The sequence below is a fragment of the Lynx rufus genome, unplaced genomic scaffold (genome assembly GCF_022079265.1).
Source record: "Lynx rufus isolate CCGP_SWC_20201006 ecotype Redwood Valley unplaced genomic scaffold, mLynRuf1.p SCAF_34, whole genome shotgun sequence".
NCBI lineage: Eukaryota > Metazoa > Chordata > Mammalia > Carnivora > Felidae > Lynx > Lynx rufus.
In genome coordinates, this window is record NW_025814850.1 from 4,012,794 (window position 1) to 4,033,185 (window position 20,392).

Consider the following 20,392-nt stretch of genomic DNA (forward strand, 5'->3'; position numbering starts at 1 on the left):
TGATTATTTAACGTGATCTAAACATTTACTTTTGCTGCTCTAGTCCTTTCTCTGATACCAGAATGAAAAGGAAAGATCGAGTGAAAGATTTTCTAATAAAAAGAGTCAAATGCTAAATAAAAAATAGAATTTGTCCCTCGATATTAGCAAATGGGATGTATCCCTAACACTGGGAATGATATCACATAGTACAGAAGCAAATCTGGTCATATAATTATCCAGAAATAAGGTCAAGAGACGGTTAGTATGATACAAGACACAATTAACAAAGTGTGACATATTTTACTTTACTTTGTTAAAACTATGTAATTAGCTGTTGGTAATGGACTTTTATTTCTACAGCTCCACCCTGCTTTTGCTGTGATCATCTAGGTTTGGGTGTATAAATAAGAGCCAGGCACTTTTACTGAAAAAAAGCATCAAAGAATATATGACTTACAATGAAGAAATAGTCCTTTTTACTTATAAACCCAGATAATGTTAGATTAAGATGTTGATCAGTAGATGCACATATTTATCAAAATGAATACTGAAAGTATGTGAATCTGTAAAGCAGTAGTAGAATTTTGAGAAAATGCTATTAAAATTTTTAGTGTAAATCACAATTTGTTGCAAATCATTTATAACAAATTCTTGCCTGTAAAAGCTTTCACTTCATCCTTCAAAGTTTTCAGAGCAACTGTATTATCAACTGTAACAAAAAAAACACATAACTTGAAGCTCATAAAATGATATAAAATAGCATAAGAACGCTCTCCTCCCCTTCAGATTATAACAGCATTTTGTTACTGGGCATTTTGTTATGCACTTTAAATAGCCATTCAACAAATATTTACTCAGAATATGCTTGAATATAGAACAGAAGAAAAGATTTAAAATATTAAAAATATACTTATTTAAAAAATGTAAATTTGACTTTCTATTTCATAAAATATCAACTCTTGAATTTGATAACAAACAGATGAGATTCAAAAGCGGCCATTTGGTAAAGGCAAACTTTGTTGTCCTCAGAACTTCGCAGACTCTTCTAGTGGCCATGCCACCTGTGTCCAAATACTACATTCTCAACTTCTTTGTCAGTGTTCTTGTCCCATCTACAATCTGGACCTCTTCTGCGTAAAAAGTTCCCTCGTTCCATTCCTTTCATTGCTAACGGTACATAACACCTAAAGCTCAAAATCCAATGGTATCTCACGTGCTCACCACTGACTGGCAGGTTTTCTTTCAGATCTTCGAGTTCCTGGTCTGTGAGCTTGATTCCCATGTCACCTAGAACGGTTTCCAGGTTTTTGATGTCAACTTTCCCTTAATCAGAAAGAGAAAGGCTCGTGAGGGAAATTTAGTGACTCTAAAAAAGTTATTTTTAGATTATTTTTTGAAGAGAGTAAGGGTCTTCCTACCAAGACTTGAAGCTAAAATTTTATTACCAAAACACGAATACCACAAAGCCCAACTCTGGACAAATATTTATAATAAGGAGTACAGTAACAGAATCAACATGGCATTTAAGGTTAATGGTAAAATATAGTTAGTGTTCCAATGGGAATTTAGGTTTATAGTGACTTTGTGCTCACCTGTAATAGCTTTCATTCCTTCCATCACGTCATGCAGATCAACATTCCCGTTTGCTACAGAAGTCCAAAAGAGACATGTAATCAATGACATGAGCTCAGAAAAAGATACACTTTGTTTATAGAGTATAATAAAGTCCAGCTAAATTTGTCTCACAACATAATTTTAATTGATACCCCTTTAAATCGAAGATCAAGATAAATAGATCCTGAATGCTATCTTTGGTACTCCCCATCAACTTGTAGGTCTCCTGACAATCCAGCAAGTTCCTCGTCTGTGAGCCCCATTCCCATATTTCCCAAACTAGTATGGAGGTAATTCTTTTTAATCTTCCCATCTTAGGAAAGAGACAGTAAAGCAACATTTGAAAAAAAAAAGTTGTATAATAGTAAAATTTAAAAATGTTTTTTAGGAAAACTATTATTAACTTTAATGACCACATATTATTAAAACAAAAGAAACAAAAGATAAAATATATTTCATGCCTCTGTTATTATTACACTTTGACAAGGCTGAAATCCCAAATAGGCTTTTCCACTTAAAGACTCAAATAGAAAGTCAATGGAGTCAGAACTGTATTTCCTTTAGTCTATTCTTGTGGACAAGCCTACAAAGTAAGACAAGGTTAAGGTGCTGGAACAAACAGAACTGCAGACCACTAACTTAATTACTCTGCATAAAAAGTAGGGTTCTTTTTTGTTTACTGGCTTGACTTATTGGTGATTATTGTAGCTGACCATTGCTTTTCAATAACAACCAGGGTTTTTTGTTTGTTTTTGCCAGGGTTGGTTTTTCTTCTTGAGAAAAAGTTGAAAAAAATCTAAGAAGACAGTGGACTTCCTGCCAAGAGACAGTGTATATTAACAGCAGGTAAGATGTAGTTACGCTGGGAGAATTATAAATAAAAGCTTATATAGGGCCAAGATTCATGCTTGGATGGTGTATCTGGAGACCTAGATAACATGCCTTATAATTTCGTTTTTTACTTACTTTTGAGAGACTTCATAGCCTTCAGTAGTCTATTACGATATAACTTTCCATTGGCTGTAAGAAAAGTCATAATTCATGTAATGGTAGAATGAATACGAGTTTCACAAAAATAGCATGAACTGAATAATTTCAGAAGCAGAAAATGCAGTCTTGTATCAACATACAAAAATCAACTGTATTGCTGCTATAGAGTTGCAACAAGCAAATGAAAAGAAAACTGAAGAAAGCAATTTCATTTACAAGAGCATGAAAAGCATAAAATGCCTAAGAATAATTTTAACAAAAGAAGTACAAAACTTATACTCTGGAGACTATAAACCATTACAGAAAGAGATTAAAGAAGACCTAAATAAATGAAAAGACATCCTATGTTTATGGATTGGAAGACGTAATACTGTGAATGTGACAATATTCCCTAAACTGATCCACGGAGTCAATACATTCTTATAAAAAATTCCAGCTGGTTTGTCTGCAGAAACTGATGAGCTGGTCCTAATATTCATATGATGAAGCTCAGGCTCCAAAACGCAAAAGTAATCTTAAAAAGGAAAAAGAAGTAGGGGACTCACACTTTTCAGTTTAAAAACTACAAAGTGACAGTAATCAAGACAGGGAGGTACTGGCATAAAACTAGATATATACATTAATGGAACAGAATTTACAATCCAGAAATAAACCTTCCAATGTTTGGTCAGCTGATTTTTGACAAAGGTACTTGCACATTCAATGAAGAGAGAACAGTCTTTTTAATAAATGGTGCTGCGACAACTGGACAGTCACATGCAAAGAGAATATTCTTTTGGATCCCTATCTCACATTTTATACAAAAAGGAACTCAAAATGGATCAAAGACCTAATTGTAAGTGTTAAAACTATAAAAATGTTGAAAGAAAACATAACTGTAAATTTTCTTAACCTTAGATTAGACATTTTTTTAATATATGACACCCAAACACAAGCAACAAAAAAAAAAGTTATACCCTGGACATCATCAAAGTTAAAAATCTTTTGTGCATCAAGGAACACTGTCAAGAAAGTAAAAAGATAATTCACAGGACAGGAGAAAACTTTGCAATCATGTATCTGATAAGGAACTTATATCTAGAAAATATAAGGGACTTGTATCTAGAATGTATAAAGAACTTCTACGATTCAATAATAAGAAGATAACCAAATTTAAAAACGGATGAGGGTTATGAGTGGATTTTTCTCCAAAGGAGGTATACGTTTAGCCAATATTCACATGAAAAGATGCTTAACACCATTAGCAATCAGGGTAATGCAAGTCGAAACCAGAATAAGATACCATCTCATACCCACTAGGATATTATCAAAGGACAGAAGTAACAAGTGTTGACCAGGATGTGGAGGAACTGGAACTCTGATACACCGCTGGTGGAAATGGAAAGTAATGCAGCCTCTCTGGAAAACAGCCTGCACTTCCTCAAAAGGTGAAACACAGAATTACCATATGACCCAGCAATTTCTCTCTTAGGTATATACCCAAGACAAATGAAAATATATATCCACGTAAAAACTTGTACATGAACGTTCATAGGAGAATTATTCATAATAGCTAAAATGTGGAAACAATCCAAATGCGCATCAACCAATGAATGGATAAATAAAATGTGTTATATCCATAGAATAGCCTATTATTCAGCAGCGAAAAGAAACAAAGTACAGTTGACTTTAGAAAAACAGAGGTTTGAACTGTGCAGGTCCATTTATACGTGGGTTTTTTTTTTTATAGTATAGCACTGTAAATGTATTTTCTCTTCCTTATGATTTTCTTAAATTATTTTTTTAATGTTGATTTAGTTTTGAGAGAGAGCTGTCAGCACAGATCCTGATGCAGGGCTCGAACCCACAAACCGTGAGATCATGACCTGAGCTCAAGTCAGACGCTTAACTGACTGAGCCACCCAGGTGCCCCACCTTATGATTTTCTTATTAGCATTTTATTTTCTCTGGCTTACCTATTGTAAGAATAGGGTATATAATACATATAACAACAAAATGTATGTTAATTGACTTTATGTTATCAGTTAGGCTTCTGGTCATCAGTAAGCAATTAGTAGCTAAGTTTTTGGAGAGTCAAAAGTTATACACAGATTTTCGACTACACAGGGAGTCAGTGCTCTTAACCCGTGTTGTTCAAGCGTCAACTGTATTAATACATAACAGGACAGAGATAAACCTGGAAAACATTATGTTAAGTGAAACTAGTCACTACGGACCACATATTATATGATTCTATTTATGTGGAATATCCAGAATAGGGCAACTGATGGAGACAGAAAATAGATTAGTGGTTGCCCAGGGCTGAGGGAGATGGAGAAATTGGGAGGGGACTGTTAATAGGTATGGAATATCTTTCTGGGATAATAAAAATGTTCTAAAATTGACTGTTGTGATGAATGTGGTGAATACATTAGAATTCACTTCATTGTATGCTATATTGGGTTACTTGTACAATATGTGGATGATAATTCAGTAGTACCATTATAAATATTTCACTTACGGGGTGCCTGGATGACTCAGGTGGCTAAGCGTCTGACTTCGGCTCAGGTCGTGATCTCGCAGTTTGTGAGTTTGAGCCTCGCGTCAGGCTCTGTGCTGACAACTCAGAGTCTGGAGCCTGCTTCGGATTCTGTGTCTCCCTCTCTCTCTCTCTGCCCCTCCCCTGCTCGTGCTCTATCACTCTCTGTCTCTCAAAAATAAATAAACATTAAAAATTTTTAAAAAAATGTTTCACCTAAAATGTTCATCTTTATATAACAGTGAAATTAAGGAAGAGAAGGCTTTTTCAATATGATAAGCTGGTCCCCTTGAGTGGGCCTACTGTACTGTACAAATATCTCTTTCTTTTCTTTTTAATTCTGACTTTTATTTTTAATTTCTTCCATTGCTCGCTTATCTCTCTCTTTTTCCTTCTTATGGTATAAGCCCTGAAGGGTGACAGTAGACATTTGTTGGCTCTGATGGCAACTTACATCTGAGGAGTTGCTTGGCTTCTAAAATAAACTCTAAACGACACTTACTGTTTTAAGATGTAGCTTACATTTTAGTTTTTTAAAAATGTTCCATCATGTTTGAGAAGAAGTGAAAATTTTCATGCAGATCTGTAAAAATCTAATTTCCCTGGAAGCTCCCACAGACACTTGTATGACTCACCATCAATTGGCAGTATTTTCAGCAGCTTCTCTAGTTCCTCATCTGTGAGCTCAATTCCGAGATTTCCCAGAACATTTTTTAGCTCACTAGATTCAATCTTCTCACCTTTGAAAATAAGAAATTTGGTATACATCTTCATTTCAGATAGCAGTAATAATTTCTTTTTTTTTTTTAAAGTTTTTAAATGTTTTATCACTTATTTTTGAGAGAGAGAGCGAGTGGGCGAGGGGCAGAGAGAGAGGGAGACACAGAATCTGAAGCAGGCTCCAGGCCCTGAGCTGTCAGCACAGAGCCTGATGCGGGGCTTGAACTCACAAGCTGCGAGATTATGACCTGAGCTGAAGTTGGACGATTAACCGACTGAGCCACCCAGGCACCTCCAGATAATAGTAATTATTTCTAATGAAAAAAGTTATTTTAGGATAATTAATACCATCTCCTTGTTTTCAGACTGAAAACTACAGTAATAAAAACAAACAAACATTTTCAACTACAGAATCAATGTAGATGATAGGTCAAATTTATTTTCTTAATGTGAACAAGAGAGTCTTCTAAAATCAGGACAGACTACTTTCAGAATGAAATTTGATCTATTAATTAGAAAAATAGATGCTTATATGAATTTTTCTTTGAAAAAGTATTTTAATTTAAAAAATAAGAATTATATGATAAATACAATAAATTCATTACTTCCATCAATTTTAGGCTGCACTCTCTAATTTGCTGTGCCGTACTATACTGTGGTTATTAAACACTGGTGAAGTGAATTACATTATTGGCATAAACAACAGAGACTGTAGAATTTGAAAGCAAGAAATAGTATGGTAATTTCATTGCAAAATCAGATAATTTTATATCAATACATGTAACACTAGAAGCAAATATTTCATTAATAAATATAGAGAAATGTCAGAATTTACAAGTCAGTGATGAAGTACCAGGAAATATTAGCAAAAACCAAAATTTAATGTAGATAATTGGAATCCTAATTTTATAGTAACTTTTCAGTCACCTGTAAAATCTGTGATGTTTTCCATCAGTGTTTCTAGAGGAATTTTCTCATCAACTAGAAGAGAAGATAAAATCGCAGTATATTATAGATCCCATATATTATGGATCTCATATATTATATAGACTTCAAATATTACATTCTAGATATAATACAAAAGTTTGTGGGAAAACATGGGAAGAACTATAACAGTTGCACTTAACTATGTGTCAGGCCCCATCATAATTGCTAATATTTATTTAAACAAATATTTTTGAACACACTTTTTAGATTATTATTCTACTCCACTTTTATTCTAAGACAAACATGAATAACAAGAAAATTCTAAACATGAAAACCACGCAATCGCAATGGTGCAGTTTGGCCTATGATATCTCAAATTTATTTGTGTTAGGAAGGGGAAGTTACTTAGAAGTGAATGTGTCTAAAGAATCTGCATTCTTGTATTCAAAACTGGAAAGACTCAACTACTAAACATGATACTTACAGAGAACATAAAAGTCATACATATCACACATATAGAAAACTGGTTTAATTTTGACTTTGTTAACTGGATACTCATAAACTCAAATGACATTCTCTGTGTTTTAGTCATTGATATGGTGTCTCACACTGCTCTTGGGCCTTCCCTTCTCCCTATGAAAAAGGGCATTTCCTCGCCCCCCCCCCCAAGTTTCTTGTAACTAACCTCTCTCCGGGGTTAACTATCTGCAAGCTTTATCCCCAGGTTGTTCAGAACAGTGCCCAGGTTGTTCATATTGACCTTCCCACCTAAGAAAAGTGACAGTCCATAAAGAATATTAAATGACTTCAAAAGAGAAGTTCTTACACTTTTTTGATACACATATCCCATTGTGAATTTCTTTTTTTTTTCAACGTTTTTTTATTTTTATTTTTATTTTTTATTTTTGGGACAGAGAGAGACAGAGCATGAACGGGGGAGGGGTAGAGAGAGAGGGAGACACAGAATCGGAAACAGGCTCCAGGCTCCGAGCCATCAGCCCAGAGCCTGACGCGGGGCTCGAACTCATGGACCGCGAGATCGTGGCCTGGCTGAGTCGGACGCTTAACCGACCCCACTGCGCCACCCAGGCGCCCCCCCCCCCCCCCGGCCATGGTGAATTTCTTAAGCAGTAGATCATTATTCACAAAATTTGCTTCGGACCAAACAGAAAATGTTTGCTGTAAAGTGAAAAAAATAAATTAATGTTCAACAATTTTAGCACAGAGACAAAATATTTTAAGCAGTCAATTACAAATTTAGAACTATGGCTACTTCCCTTGAGACTTGTCTTGGGGACCAGCCTACAGAAACACAAGGTTTTAAATGGCATTTAATACTGAAATTAGTTTGAGAATAAGGTACAGAAATATGGGCTCAGAGTACAGAAAAGTCTCTCAAGAAATGGATGAAAAAGGGAAGAAAGAGATTGAGTTGTGGCCAAAAAGGGGTGTGGAGAGTTCTAGTTTGCTTATTTTATAGGATGGTGTATCTTGAACATGTAAATGGGCTGAAGAGGTTGAAAATGGCCAGTGGGGCAAGGTCTTAAAAGATATGGGAGACAGTGGAGTCAAGGGCATCCTGGTAAGCTTTGAGGAGGAAGAGGCACTTCTCACTCATCCTTTATACTAACATGGGTGTGCTTAAAGATACCTGAATAGGGAGGGATTGAAGATGTAAAGCTGAGGGCTATCACTCTTGCCAGCCTCAATTTTCTTAATGAATTAAAAAAAAATCTGGTTGAAAAAATGGTGTTCAATGAATGCTTAGGGAATTCTGGTACTGGAGGCAAACATTATTTAGTTCTAAACAATAGTAGGTTGACTTTTGATGAATGAACTTCCAATTTAGTTTTTTCTATTTATTACGTGCTCTGGATCACTGCTAATCATTTATATTTTTTCCCATGTAAACATGAAATTTGCTATTTCTCTTCCTGAAAATTTCGAAAATGACAAGAAAGTGTGGTGCTTTACTTCCAAGATAGAACATCAGATTCAACTGCTAAAATAAAGATTGAGGTCCAAAAAAGCATACATTTGCAATCAGTACATATGACAGATGGCAGCATTCAAATTCACATCTTGGAAACAGTATAAAATGAAGATCTCATATTCATTTGTATTCTTATTATGTTTCTCACTCACCTTTAAGGGACTTCACACCATCTAGCAACCTGTTCTTAAAGACCTTGTTATCATCTATAAAAAAGAACACAATTAAGGTCATAGAGAAATGATGTGGCTAGTCACTAAAACTTTAGTAAAACTGAGAGTTTCATGATTTGCCCTAGAAACTTCCCTCATTAAAATAAAGTTTGAGAGAAAATTAGGGAAAGTTTATAATATGGCAAGTCTATCTAAAATTTAGCATAGAAGGCACTCTATAACATACACAGCGTTTTTGGAAAATATCACCTCTGACCTTTTATCCCCTTCTAGTCTAACACCACTTCTTTCCCTTGGTTGCTTCCCACAATTGCCTATACGTATCTAAAAAGGTAAGGGTAGCCTCAGAAATGTAGTCCCCTTGATGGCATGAGTCAGCATCATGGGGATGATTATTCCAAAACAGAGAGTTAAACTGCATAGAGGGAAATTTCCCTCTAGAATGAGTGAACATTTAAATTATTTTGTTTGGTATTTGTTTGTTTATTTACTGTTGCATCTTAGCAAATGGGGATAGTTTGAGTTTCTAAAAAAAAAAAAAAAAAAAGCTTAAGAGGAGACAAAACAAACACAGGGTAAAAAAGCCAGGCAAACCAAGAAACAGACTCCTAACTATAGGGAATAAACTGATGGTCACCAGAGGGGAAGATGGTGAGGGAAGGGTGACACAGGTGATGGGGATGAAGGAGGGCACTTGTGATGAGCACAGGGTGATGTGTGGATGTGTTGAATCACCAAATTGTACACCTGAAACTAGTATTACACTGTATGTTAACTAACTGGAATTTAAATTAAAAAATCTTTAAAAGCTTCAAAGAAGACTTTAAGGTCACATCAGTATATAAATGCCTACCATTGAAAGGCAGATTTTTCAGCAGCTTCAAACGTCCCTTATCTGTGAACTCTATTCCCATGTTTTTCAGAAGAGCTTTCATATCTTTGACGTCAACCTCCCCTCCTTAAAAAAATAGACATCATTACGTATACGAATTTAAAGGATCCTCTAATGACTCCAAACAGGGAAAATTAATCTATGGCTATGTAGATTAAATCGGTACAGAATAAAGAGCATAGGCCAATGAGACCTCTCCAAATATACTGACGATGACTTTCACAGAAAAAGAATTTGATCTCTAAGTGCTAATAAAAGAAGTCACAGTCACAATGACAATGGCAAGGCAACTCTGAACCCTGTGAGATTTACATTATGTATCTGCTATTCAATTGGAATATTATAAATTACTTATTCAAATAAATGTATAAAATAAGGTAAGATCTGTTAGTCTCATTTTTTGTCAGTTATCTGTAGTCTTTATCAAAATTTTACTTCATATATTATTTCACTAGTACAGAGTTTGGCCATTCTAAAAAAGGGAAGAGCAAAATATACAAATAAAAAATATACCAGAAAACAAATGAGTTGCTAGTAATTTAATGAACAAAGAAATAAATGCCATAACTAATATGGCAATTGAGGAATAATGATGAAATATAATTATTATAAATACTAAGTGTTTTAGATTCTTAATTTCTCTCTTACCTGTAGTAGCTTTTACTCCATCCATCACCTCTTTCAGACCAACCATTCCATTAGCTACAAGAAAAGGCACAATGAAAATAATGTCAGAAGCCCAGAAGACAAATTTAAGACATATATTTTAAGGAAACAATTCCATTAAAAATTCCTTACATCTTCATTTTACCTGAGACCATTTAGAAAATGCTTGGATCTCAGGGAGTTAAGATGATCTCCATTAATACAAAGGTCTCTTGTATACTAGAAACTGAATCAGAAAAAGTGTGCTCTTCCTAGTATTTTGGATGCCATTATAAGCCATAGCTGAAGATACTACTGGAGTTGGCCAGGTATTCTGGTAACTTTACCTCATGTACCCACAAACAGCTGAGGAAGGGACCACTAATCTAGCTTGGTATGTTCTAAGATTGCTTCCTGCAGGAGATGTGTGTGAACTACATTAATGTATCAGAGCAGTTGATATGAAACATGGAAGGATGGAAGAGACTTCACATGGAGGAGAAGTTGAGAAAAATGTCCAGGGACATCATGCTATGTGTGTGAAACTACAAGCAGCTCAACATGGCTTGAACAGTAGAAAAATGAGAGAAGATATGTCCGCACAGGCAGATGGAGCTTGAAGGTCTCGTGCACTATGATAAAAATCTTTGAACACGTTTTTGAGTGAAGATTTCATTAGACAGGAGGATAGATAGAAGAATGGCGTGTTGACTTCTCTATAAATAGATTTTCATATCCCTAGTATTTTGCTTTCTTATTATTTAGACTATTAGAGTCCTGACAGCACCCTCTGCAGTTTTTGGTATATTTACGGAAAGGTGATGCTGTTTTAGGTTAATTGTAATGAAGATCCAAGATTTATTCTGACTTTAAAATTGGGCTCTCCTCCAAGTGTCCATCAATAGATGAATGGATAAAGACGTAGCACATATGTGTGTGTGTGTGTGTGTGTGTGTGTGTGTGTGTGTGTGTGATGGAGTATTATTCAGCCTTAAAAAAGAATGGAATCTTGCCATTTGCAACAACATGGATGGAGCTAAAGAGTATGATGCTAAGAGAAATGTTAAAGACAAATACTATATGATTTCACTCATATGTGAAATTTAAGAAACAAAATGAGTAAACAAAGAAAAAAAAAAAAAGAAGAGAGAGACAAACCAAGAAGTAGACTCTTAACTATAGAGAACAAACTGGTAGTTACCAGAGGGGAGGTGGGTGGGGAAATGGGTGAAACAGGTGATGGGGACAAAAGAGTATACTTATCACATATATATAGAATTGTTGATATATTGTATACCTGAAATAATATAATTTTCTATGTTAAGTATATTGGAATTAAAATTAAAGACTTAAGTAAAAAAAATAAAATTGGGCTCTCCTCCAAGCTTTCTAACATGTATCTGTCAATTAAATCTATTTTCAAACATATCAGATATAAAAGAAAAATTAAAAAATGGCCTGAGGACATCTGTAGTGTTCACCATCAACTTGTAGATTTTTTGACAGCTTTGCAAAAAAAGTCCCAATTTTTTAAGGGTGTTGTCCAGGTTATTTACATGAACCTTTCCCCCTTAGGAAAGACAGAAGGTAGGAACATGAAAAAAAAGTGTATTATGCCAAAATTCTGCATGCATATCAACTTTCTATTTATTTACTTATTATGTTTGTTTGTTTAAGGTGAAGTGATTTTTTCGTGCATGGAGAAGGGGTGTACAGAGTTGAAAAAAAATGCAAGTTCCATATGGAACTTCCTACAAGATAAAATATAGGCTGTTATCAGTTAAAATGTGGGTAGACTGCAAGAATCATAAATAAGGAATGATACCAAAGTGAGGAGCCAGGATTCATAATTGGAATAAAAGTGTCAAGTTGGGGAATGTCAGACAGTATGACTTTTAATTGGGTCTTACTCACCATTGAGACATTTCACACCCTTTAGCAACCTGTTGTGATATACCTTTCCAGCAGCTGTAAGAAAAGCCATAATTCATGCAATGGGGAAATTAACATGAAATCACAAAAATGGTGTGAAATTAATAATTTAAATAAATAATTTCAAAAATAACATTTTAAGAAGAGTTGTCTCTAATTTTTAGTTTATTTCATCTAATATAACGAAGTTTGGAAACAGAAACCTCTCTCCTTGTGACAAACCTCTTTATTCCAGTACCTGAGGAAGTCTCCTTGCTCAAACATGAGTATAGGTTCCCTTTGCTTTTAAATTTCTGCTTCCCATCTTTATTTTTTTGTCATGGATCTCCAATCTTTCTTTTTTTTTTTTCTCTTCTCATGATATGAACAAATTAGTAGCTTGATAGGTAACAATATGTTTAGCTGTTAATGTCAACTCTTGTCTAAAGGGTTATTTAACTTCCAATATAAATTCTAAGCGACAGTGACAGGTTGCTATATACTTAGAACTCAATTTAATATTTTTTCTTTTATACTTTTGGAGAAAAATAAATAGAAACAAAGTTGGAAATATTTACACAGACCTAAAGACCAACAAAAGACCTCCATGACACCTCTATCAATCTCACCGTCAATTGGCAGTGTTTTCAGTAGCTTCTCTTTTTCCTGATCTGTGAGCTCAATCCCCAGGCTTCCCAGGAAAATTTTCAGGTCATTAGAATCGACCTTCTCATCTTTTAAGAGAGGGAACAATAGACATATAAGCTTTTGGAACTCTGGTATTATATCAAGTTGTAAAATATGTTCTATGAAGTTTAATGATATCCTAATATCAAGATGAGGTGTTAGGCGAAGATGTTCTCAATTGCAGAACCCTTGAGCATATCTTATGGTAATAAAGCATATCTTTATGAGCATATCTTATGGTATCTTATGGTAATAAGATACCACATTTATTATAAATTAAAGACCATTTTTCCTAAAGCTGGAAAAAAACAACTTTCAGAATAAAATCTGATGAGTGAATTAAGATAACGCAGATTCTTATATAAATTATTCTTCAAAAACATTTGCTTTGGTAAGAATTATTGATGATATCAGGAATACATTATCTTGATCATTTCTAAGCTTCACCATGCCATTTTCTATACATTTCTAGATATTTTTCATTTAAACATTTGTGACCCGAAGCATATTACTTGCACAAGTAACAGAAAACTTAGGATTTAAAATTGACATATAGTCTTGTATCCTAGTGGAGAAACTTTCCTAATGTCAATCCATCATTCATATATTTAAAAATAAAACATCAGAATTTATAAGATACCAGAAATACCACTGAAGAAAACTATTATAAAGAACCGAAACCCTAGATTTACATCAACTTTTCATTTACCTGTAAAAGTTTGCAGTTCCTTCATTGGTGTTTTAGGAGAAGTCCTCCTATCAACTGCAGAAGAAAATTAAAGTCATAATGAGATATAAAAGACTCATGAAATATCGTGAAAAACAATGTGGGAGTAAATATAATAAATCCTAACTTACTATGTGCCAGGCATTATCTTAAGTACTTTATATATGCTTACTTAAGAACTATTTACTGAAGAATATCTTTCTAGGCTATTAATTTATTCAGTTTTCATTGTCTTCATTAATACTATAAAGAAAAGCCTAAACATAAAAACATGCCATTTCAAAAATATTAATTTTACTTATAGTTCTATACTATTTCAAAGCTATATGCATTAGTAATGGGAAGAAATTCAGAAGTACCGTCATCTAAGTGGCCTGCATATTTCTTTTTAAAATGTGGAAGACTGTCTTCTAGTGACCATAATATGGATAAAGAACATAAAAGACATTCATACAAAGGGCAATGTTTTCACGGTGACTTGGTAGCTGGCTGCTTATATGCTGTTTACATGCTTTGCCCATATTTATAGCTTCTTACTATCAGTGTAGATTACCATTCCTAAGGGCCCTTTCCCCCACAACCTTTATTGTCCAAGCTCTCCCAACACGGAACTATGGTATCTGGAAACTTGCTCACCATCACCAGGGAGATTTTGAGTCAGAGCCTCAAGTTCCTTACCTGAGAGCTTGATTCCCATATTATCCAGTATTGCGTTCAAGTCGTTGACATTGACTTTCCCATCTAAGGAAAGAGAGTCCATGAAGAAAATTATGTAACTTCAAAAAAGAGGTTCATAAACCTTTTAGAGACACATGCCCTGTTGTGAATTGCATGAGCTATATGCTAGTGTTCACAAAGATTACACATCATTTCGGGGGGGGGGGGTCATATATTCTCTAAAGCCTATTCACAGAACCCCCTTAGTAGTAAGGTTAATAATCCTTGTTCTAAAATGTGAAAAAAAAAACCACACCAATTTTAGAACAAGAGACTAAGGACCTTATTATGCCTATAGAGAAAGTCAACTATGACATTAGAATGAAGGTCACTTCTCGTGAGATTTGTCTTAGGGATCAGACTATAAAATACAAAGTTTTAAATACCATTGAATAAATGCTAAGTGAATTCTAGTTCTGGAGGCAAACATTTTTTACTGCTAAACAATAGGTTTTGATGACTGAATTCCCAGTTTAGTATTTATCTGCAGCTGATTAAATTCCCTGAATCAGTGCTAATCTTGTCTGTCACATTTTGCTATGCAAACTTGAAATCTGGTATTTTTTCTCTTGAAAAGTTTGGAAGAATCTTGAGAAAGTAGAAGGCTTTCTTCCTAGATATAAAGTAAAAGATCAGCAGCTAACGTGAAGCTTGATCTTCAGTGGGAGCATAAATTTGCAATCAGTATATATGATCAGTATAGCAGCAACCACTAATACCTTGGGAACAGTATAAAAGCAAGGATCCCATATTGGTCTGCACTCTCATTATGCTGCTCACGTACCTTTTAGAGACATCACAACTTCTAGCAACCTGTTTTGAAAGATCTTGTCATCATCTATAAGAAAAGGCAGAATTTAAGTCACAGAGAAATGTGGAAAATCACAGAGAAATTAGGAAAAATGACCTTTCGAGAGTTTTCTCTTATTTTAATAAAATTTGAGAGAACATTGGGTGAAATTTAGCACATCATGCACACCTCTGTTCTTCTTCCCAATCCTGCCTTTATTCACTTCCAATTATTAATCCTTTCTTCTTTCACAAATCCCAGTTTAACCTTTGTTTTTTCCTTTTTTGTTTTTCACTATTGATAAAAAGACCCATCGTAATGGAAATGCTGCTTCCTAATCTAAAAGTAAAACCACTTAGGGATTCATTTCAGGTATAAGTGGACATTCTAAAAAAAATTTTTTTTGAAATGGATTTTCTATTTTCTAGAACTTAGGAAATGGAGATAATTTTAGAGCTTCTCGCAGACACAGAAATCTAAAACTTCTTTTTGGGGACAGCTGGGTGGCGCAGTTAATTAAGCATCCAACTCTTGGTTTTGGCTCAGGTCATATCTCACGGGTTGTGAGATCGAGCTCTGAGTCCGGCTCTGTGCTGACAGTGCGGAGCCTGCTTGGGATTCTTTCGCTCTCCCTCTCTCTCTGCTCCTCCCTAACTCACACATGCTCTCACCCCCTCAATATGAATAAATAAACTTAAAAAAAACCTCTCTTTGAATACATCAATATTTAAAATGCTTACCCTTAAAAGGAAGAGTTTTCACCAGCTCCAAGCATTCTTTACCTTTGAGCTCGATCCCCATGTTTCCCAGAACAGCTTTAACGCTATTGACATCAACATTTTCTCCTTAATAAAAAGATTAAAACAATGACATACATGGAATTTAAGTACAATCAAATTATTGCAAATAATTAAACTAAATTATGATGCTAAAACAATAGGATTATGAGCTGGGGAAAGTAATGATCACTGAGCTCTGTCCAAATACATGGAGATAATGTCACTTATGGAAACATAATTGGCTTTTTTTTTAAGTTTATTTATTTTTGAGACAGAGAGAGACAGAGCATGAATGGGGGAGGGGCAGAGAGAGAGGGAGACACAGAATCAGAAGCAGGCTCCAAGCTCTGAGCCATCAGCCCAGAGCCCGATGCAGGGCTCGAACTCACGGACCGTGATCATGACCTGAGCTGAAGTTGGACACTTAACCAACTGAGCCACCCAGGCGCCCCAGCTTTCTAGAGGCTAATAAGAGATGGCACTCTCACTCTTAAATACTGAGAACAATACTCAGGGGTGATCGGGGTAGGGGAGAGGGGAAAGTGGGTGACGGGCATTGAAGAGGGCACCTCTTGGGATGAGCACTGGGTGTTGTATGGAAACCAATTTGACAATAAATTATACTTAATAAAAAAACAAGAGAGAGAGAGAGATGGAACTCTCAACGGCGGTCATGAGAATGTATCCATAGGAGTTCCAACTATGGAGAACATAATTAACCAAGGGCCCCATCTTCTGCTTTGAAATTAACCTGTGTTTTTTTGCACTAATGCCATACGTATCATTGGCACTGGCCAATCACAAGTGCAGCCAAGAAACTAGGGGAGCCCTGTTCCTGGAAGATACAGGTTGGTGATTTTAACTAGAGGATTCTTGAAAGCACTTTCTCCAGGCCCTCCTCAGACTGCATGACAATCTAGGATGCTTCCGCCCAAACATTTCTTCCTCTTTCCTTCACCTGGTGACAGATTTGCCCTGCAGTCTGACAGCCTCCCAGCCTTTCAGGCATCCTCCTTATTTTCTCTTACGCAGGCATTTCCCCTAATAATGTCCTGCCATGTTTAACCCTGCCCCGGCTTTTGCTTCTTGGGAGGCTTGGACTAACATACTCAAAATGACAATGACACAAAGTGGGGATTATAGATCTCTTTTGTCAATTTTCAAGCTGCAGATGGCTCATCTTCATAATTCTATTGACATGAAGAATGTATCACCTCTCCTTTAAGTAATTACCAGGGTCTTTTCCAAAGATTCATTTCACCTTTTATTGTACATTTTGGCTGTCTTAAAATAAGGAAAATGAAGTGTATTCACGAAGAATACATCAGAAAATTCTCCAATTTCTGGGCTACTGGTTATGAAAACCTTAAACAAATAGGAGGTAAAAATGATAGAATTAGCCTAGCAATTAAGGCATGAAGAAAAACAGTTCTGTAAAAATTAGGATCCTATGTTTACATTAACTTCTCAATCACCTGTGACAGCTTTCACTCCATCCATCACTTTACTCAGATCAACTTTTCCATTAGCTATGAAGAGAAGGGACAATTGAGACATGTAATCAATGTCATGAGCTCCAAAAAACATATACAAAGGACATACGTTGATGGAAAATTCCAGATAAATTCCATTAATATCATAATTTTATACACACTTATATTAAATCTCTGAATTTCAAGGATTTAAGCTGATCTATTTTTCCAGTGTTTCTGGATCATTGGTATTTATCAGCTCTCTGGTAGCACTTCAGGTACTGCTGTGAGCCATGAGTGCCATAGCTCATATAGGAACCACTAATTCAAACTAGAGTGTTAAATGAATACATCATAGAGTATGTAGTGCCTGGCAAGTTAAAATATCACATTTTAACTAAAGGAAAGGGGAATGCATAGAAAGAGTCTTCTACATGGAAGAGAGGCTGAGAAATATAAAGTAAAACCACACCTGGGTACAACATATACAACAGATACATATGCAGTGCATGGAGAATTATAGTCGGTTCAGCACTGCAGAAGAATGAAGTATGGATTTGAGAAAGGAAAGTTCATACAAGAGAGGTAGGTTGGACTCAGATTATTAAGGGATTTGTAAGTAATTTTAAGAAGCTTAGCCTTTATCTACTAGGTTATATAGAATCATTGAGTGGTTGGTTATAAGTTCAGGAATGGTATGGACCAATTTGCATGTTATTTTAATTTTCTTTAAATTATAATTAATTTGATTATTACAAAATTACATTTATATTGAAATAGAGAGAGAGTGATGTCATCAAGATGGTGACATAAGTTTTTCCTGACTTCAGTCCCCCTCACAAAAAAACCATCTTGCAAGTATCCACAGACAAGACACCCTTGTGAAAATCCCAGGATATGGTTGTGAGGCTGATGAATCTCCCTGAACCACAGAGACTGAGAAGGACCACATTAGAAGGGTAAGACAATCAGCTATGCTCTGACTGCACTGCCCCTCTCCCAGGCTAGTATAGTGCTGCACTGAGAGGGCTTCCCAGAGCTATGGTTTCTCTGGTGGGAAAAAGAGAGCCCAAGGTAGACATCCAGCTCCTCCAGAGTTGTGGGTTGCTTCCTGGAAGGCCCACCTGGGTCCTGTCCCATAGGTATTGGGGGGGAGGTATCCGTGGGTCTTAACCATTTGAGATCAGAATGAGATGGAGAAGGGAAACATGGCTTACATTAACCAGCACTTGGATCTTGGCAGATTGTTTCTCCTAGCAGCAGTGCCTGAGTAGATATCTGACACAGTGGTTTTGCCCATCTGCAGAGCCAAGATGGTGGTCCCTCTGGCCAGGGAACCATTCTGCTTGAGTTCGGTCCCCAGCCAATAAGCCTTTCTGGCCTTGGAGCCTCTTCTATCACCCCATCCAGATGAGGAAGCAAATTCATGGCTCCTGCCTATTGCTGAGTATAGATAGTCCTCTGTCATGCCTGACCAGAAAACCTATTGAGACCATCCCAGAGACTGTGTAGATTACCCTACAGCTCCTCTTACAGCAGTGCCTGAGTGAAGAGCCCACTCATTGGCTCTGCCTCTCTGCAGAACTGAGCTAGTGGCACTATCTGGCCAGGGATATTGATGGATACTCCTGCCTGACTCAGGTACCCAGCCAATAAGCCTTATCAGCAAAGGAGCCTATGATATAGAGACTGGGCTGGGAAGGAAATTCAAAGCCCTGACCAGGGATGAATATAGCTTCCAGCCTTATCTGACCAAGAAGCCTAACCAGAACACCTGGGAAGTTGCATAGTCCATCCTACAGATCTGGTTATAATGGTGCCTGAGCAGAGACCCCAAAATTGACAACCTAGAAGAAACGGATAAATTATTCCTAGAAACATACAACCTACTGAGATTGAATCATGAAGAAACAGAAAATCTGAAGAGACCAAAAACAAGTAAGGATATTGAGTCAATAATCAAAATCTTCTTCCCCAAAAGTCCAGGACAAATGGTTTTATTGCTGAATTTTTACCATTTAATGAAGAGTTAACACCAATCCTTCTCAAATTCTTCCCAAAAAATTTAAGAGGAGGGAACACTGCCAAACTCATTTACAAGGTAGCATTTACCCTGATACCAAAGCCAGACAAAGATACTACAAAAAAATTAAAACTATAGGCCAATGTCCCTGACGAATATAAATGCAAAAATTCTCAACAAAATTCTAGCAAACCAATCAATAGCACATTAAAAGGATCATAGAGTAGGGGCGCCTGGGTGGCGCAGTCGGTTAAGCGTCCGACTTCAGCCAGGTCACGATCTCGCGCTCCGTGAGTTCGAGCCCCGCGTCAGGCTCTGGGCTGATGGCTCAGAGCCTGGAGCCTGTTTCCGATTCTGTGTCTCCCTCTCTCTCTGCCCCTCCTCCGTTCATGCTCTGTCTCTCTCTGTCCCAAAAATAAATAAAACGTTGAAAAAATAAAAATAAATAAATAAATAAAAGGATCATAGAGCATGATTAAGTGGGATTCATCCCTAGGATGCAAAGATATTTCACCATGTGCAAATCAATAAATGTGACATACTGCATTAATAGAATGAAAGATAAAAATCACATGATCATCTCCATTGATGCAGAAAAAGCATATGACAAAATTCAACATCCATTCATGATAAAAGCTGTCACTAAATTAGGTATAGAAGGAAAGAATCTCAACATAATAAAGGCCATGTATGACAATACTCAATACTTAACATCATACTCTAACAGTGAAAGGTTGAAAGCTTTTCCTCTATAATCAGAAATAAGACAAGTGCTCACTCTTACCACTCCTATTCAGTATAGTACTAGAAGTGTTAGCTAGAACAATTAGGC

The 20,392-nt window shown here is 36.0% G+C and overlaps 1 protein-coding gene across 1 annotated transcript in view; it reads right to left on the bottom strand.

The window, feature by feature from the left end:
- Positions 1-20,392, bottom strand: part of LOC124522069 (uncharacterized) — a 144,216-nt gene that overhangs the window by 65,012 nt on the left and 58,812 nt on the right. The window contains exons 25-40 of the mRNA XM_047093256.1: positions 17,541-17,594; positions 16,027-16,131; positions 15,281-15,334; positions 14,416-14,520; positions 13,762-13,815; positions 12,995-13,099; positions 12,369-12,422; positions 10,458-10,511; positions 9,771-9,875; positions 8,897-8,950; positions 6,752-6,805; positions 5,740-5,844; positions 2,563-2,616; positions 1,575-1,628; positions 1,204-1,305; positions 638-691 (exon numbers count right to left, since the gene is read on the bottom strand). Coding sequence (XP_046949212.1) covers positions 638-691; positions 1,204-1,305; positions 1,575-1,628; positions 2,563-2,616; positions 5,740-5,844; positions 6,752-6,805; positions 8,897-8,950; positions 9,771-9,875; positions 10,458-10,511; positions 12,369-12,422; positions 12,995-13,099; positions 13,762-13,815; positions 14,416-14,520; positions 15,281-15,334; positions 16,027-16,131; positions 17,541-17,594 — 1,167 coding nt within the window. The remainder of the gene's footprint in view (positions 1-637; positions 692-1,203; positions 1,306-1,574; positions 1,629-2,562; positions 2,617-5,739; positions 5,845-6,751; positions 6,806-8,896; positions 8,951-9,770; positions 9,876-10,457; positions 10,512-12,368; positions 12,423-12,994; positions 13,100-13,761; positions 13,816-14,415; positions 14,521-15,280; positions 15,335-16,026; positions 16,132-17,540; positions 17,595-20,392) is intronic.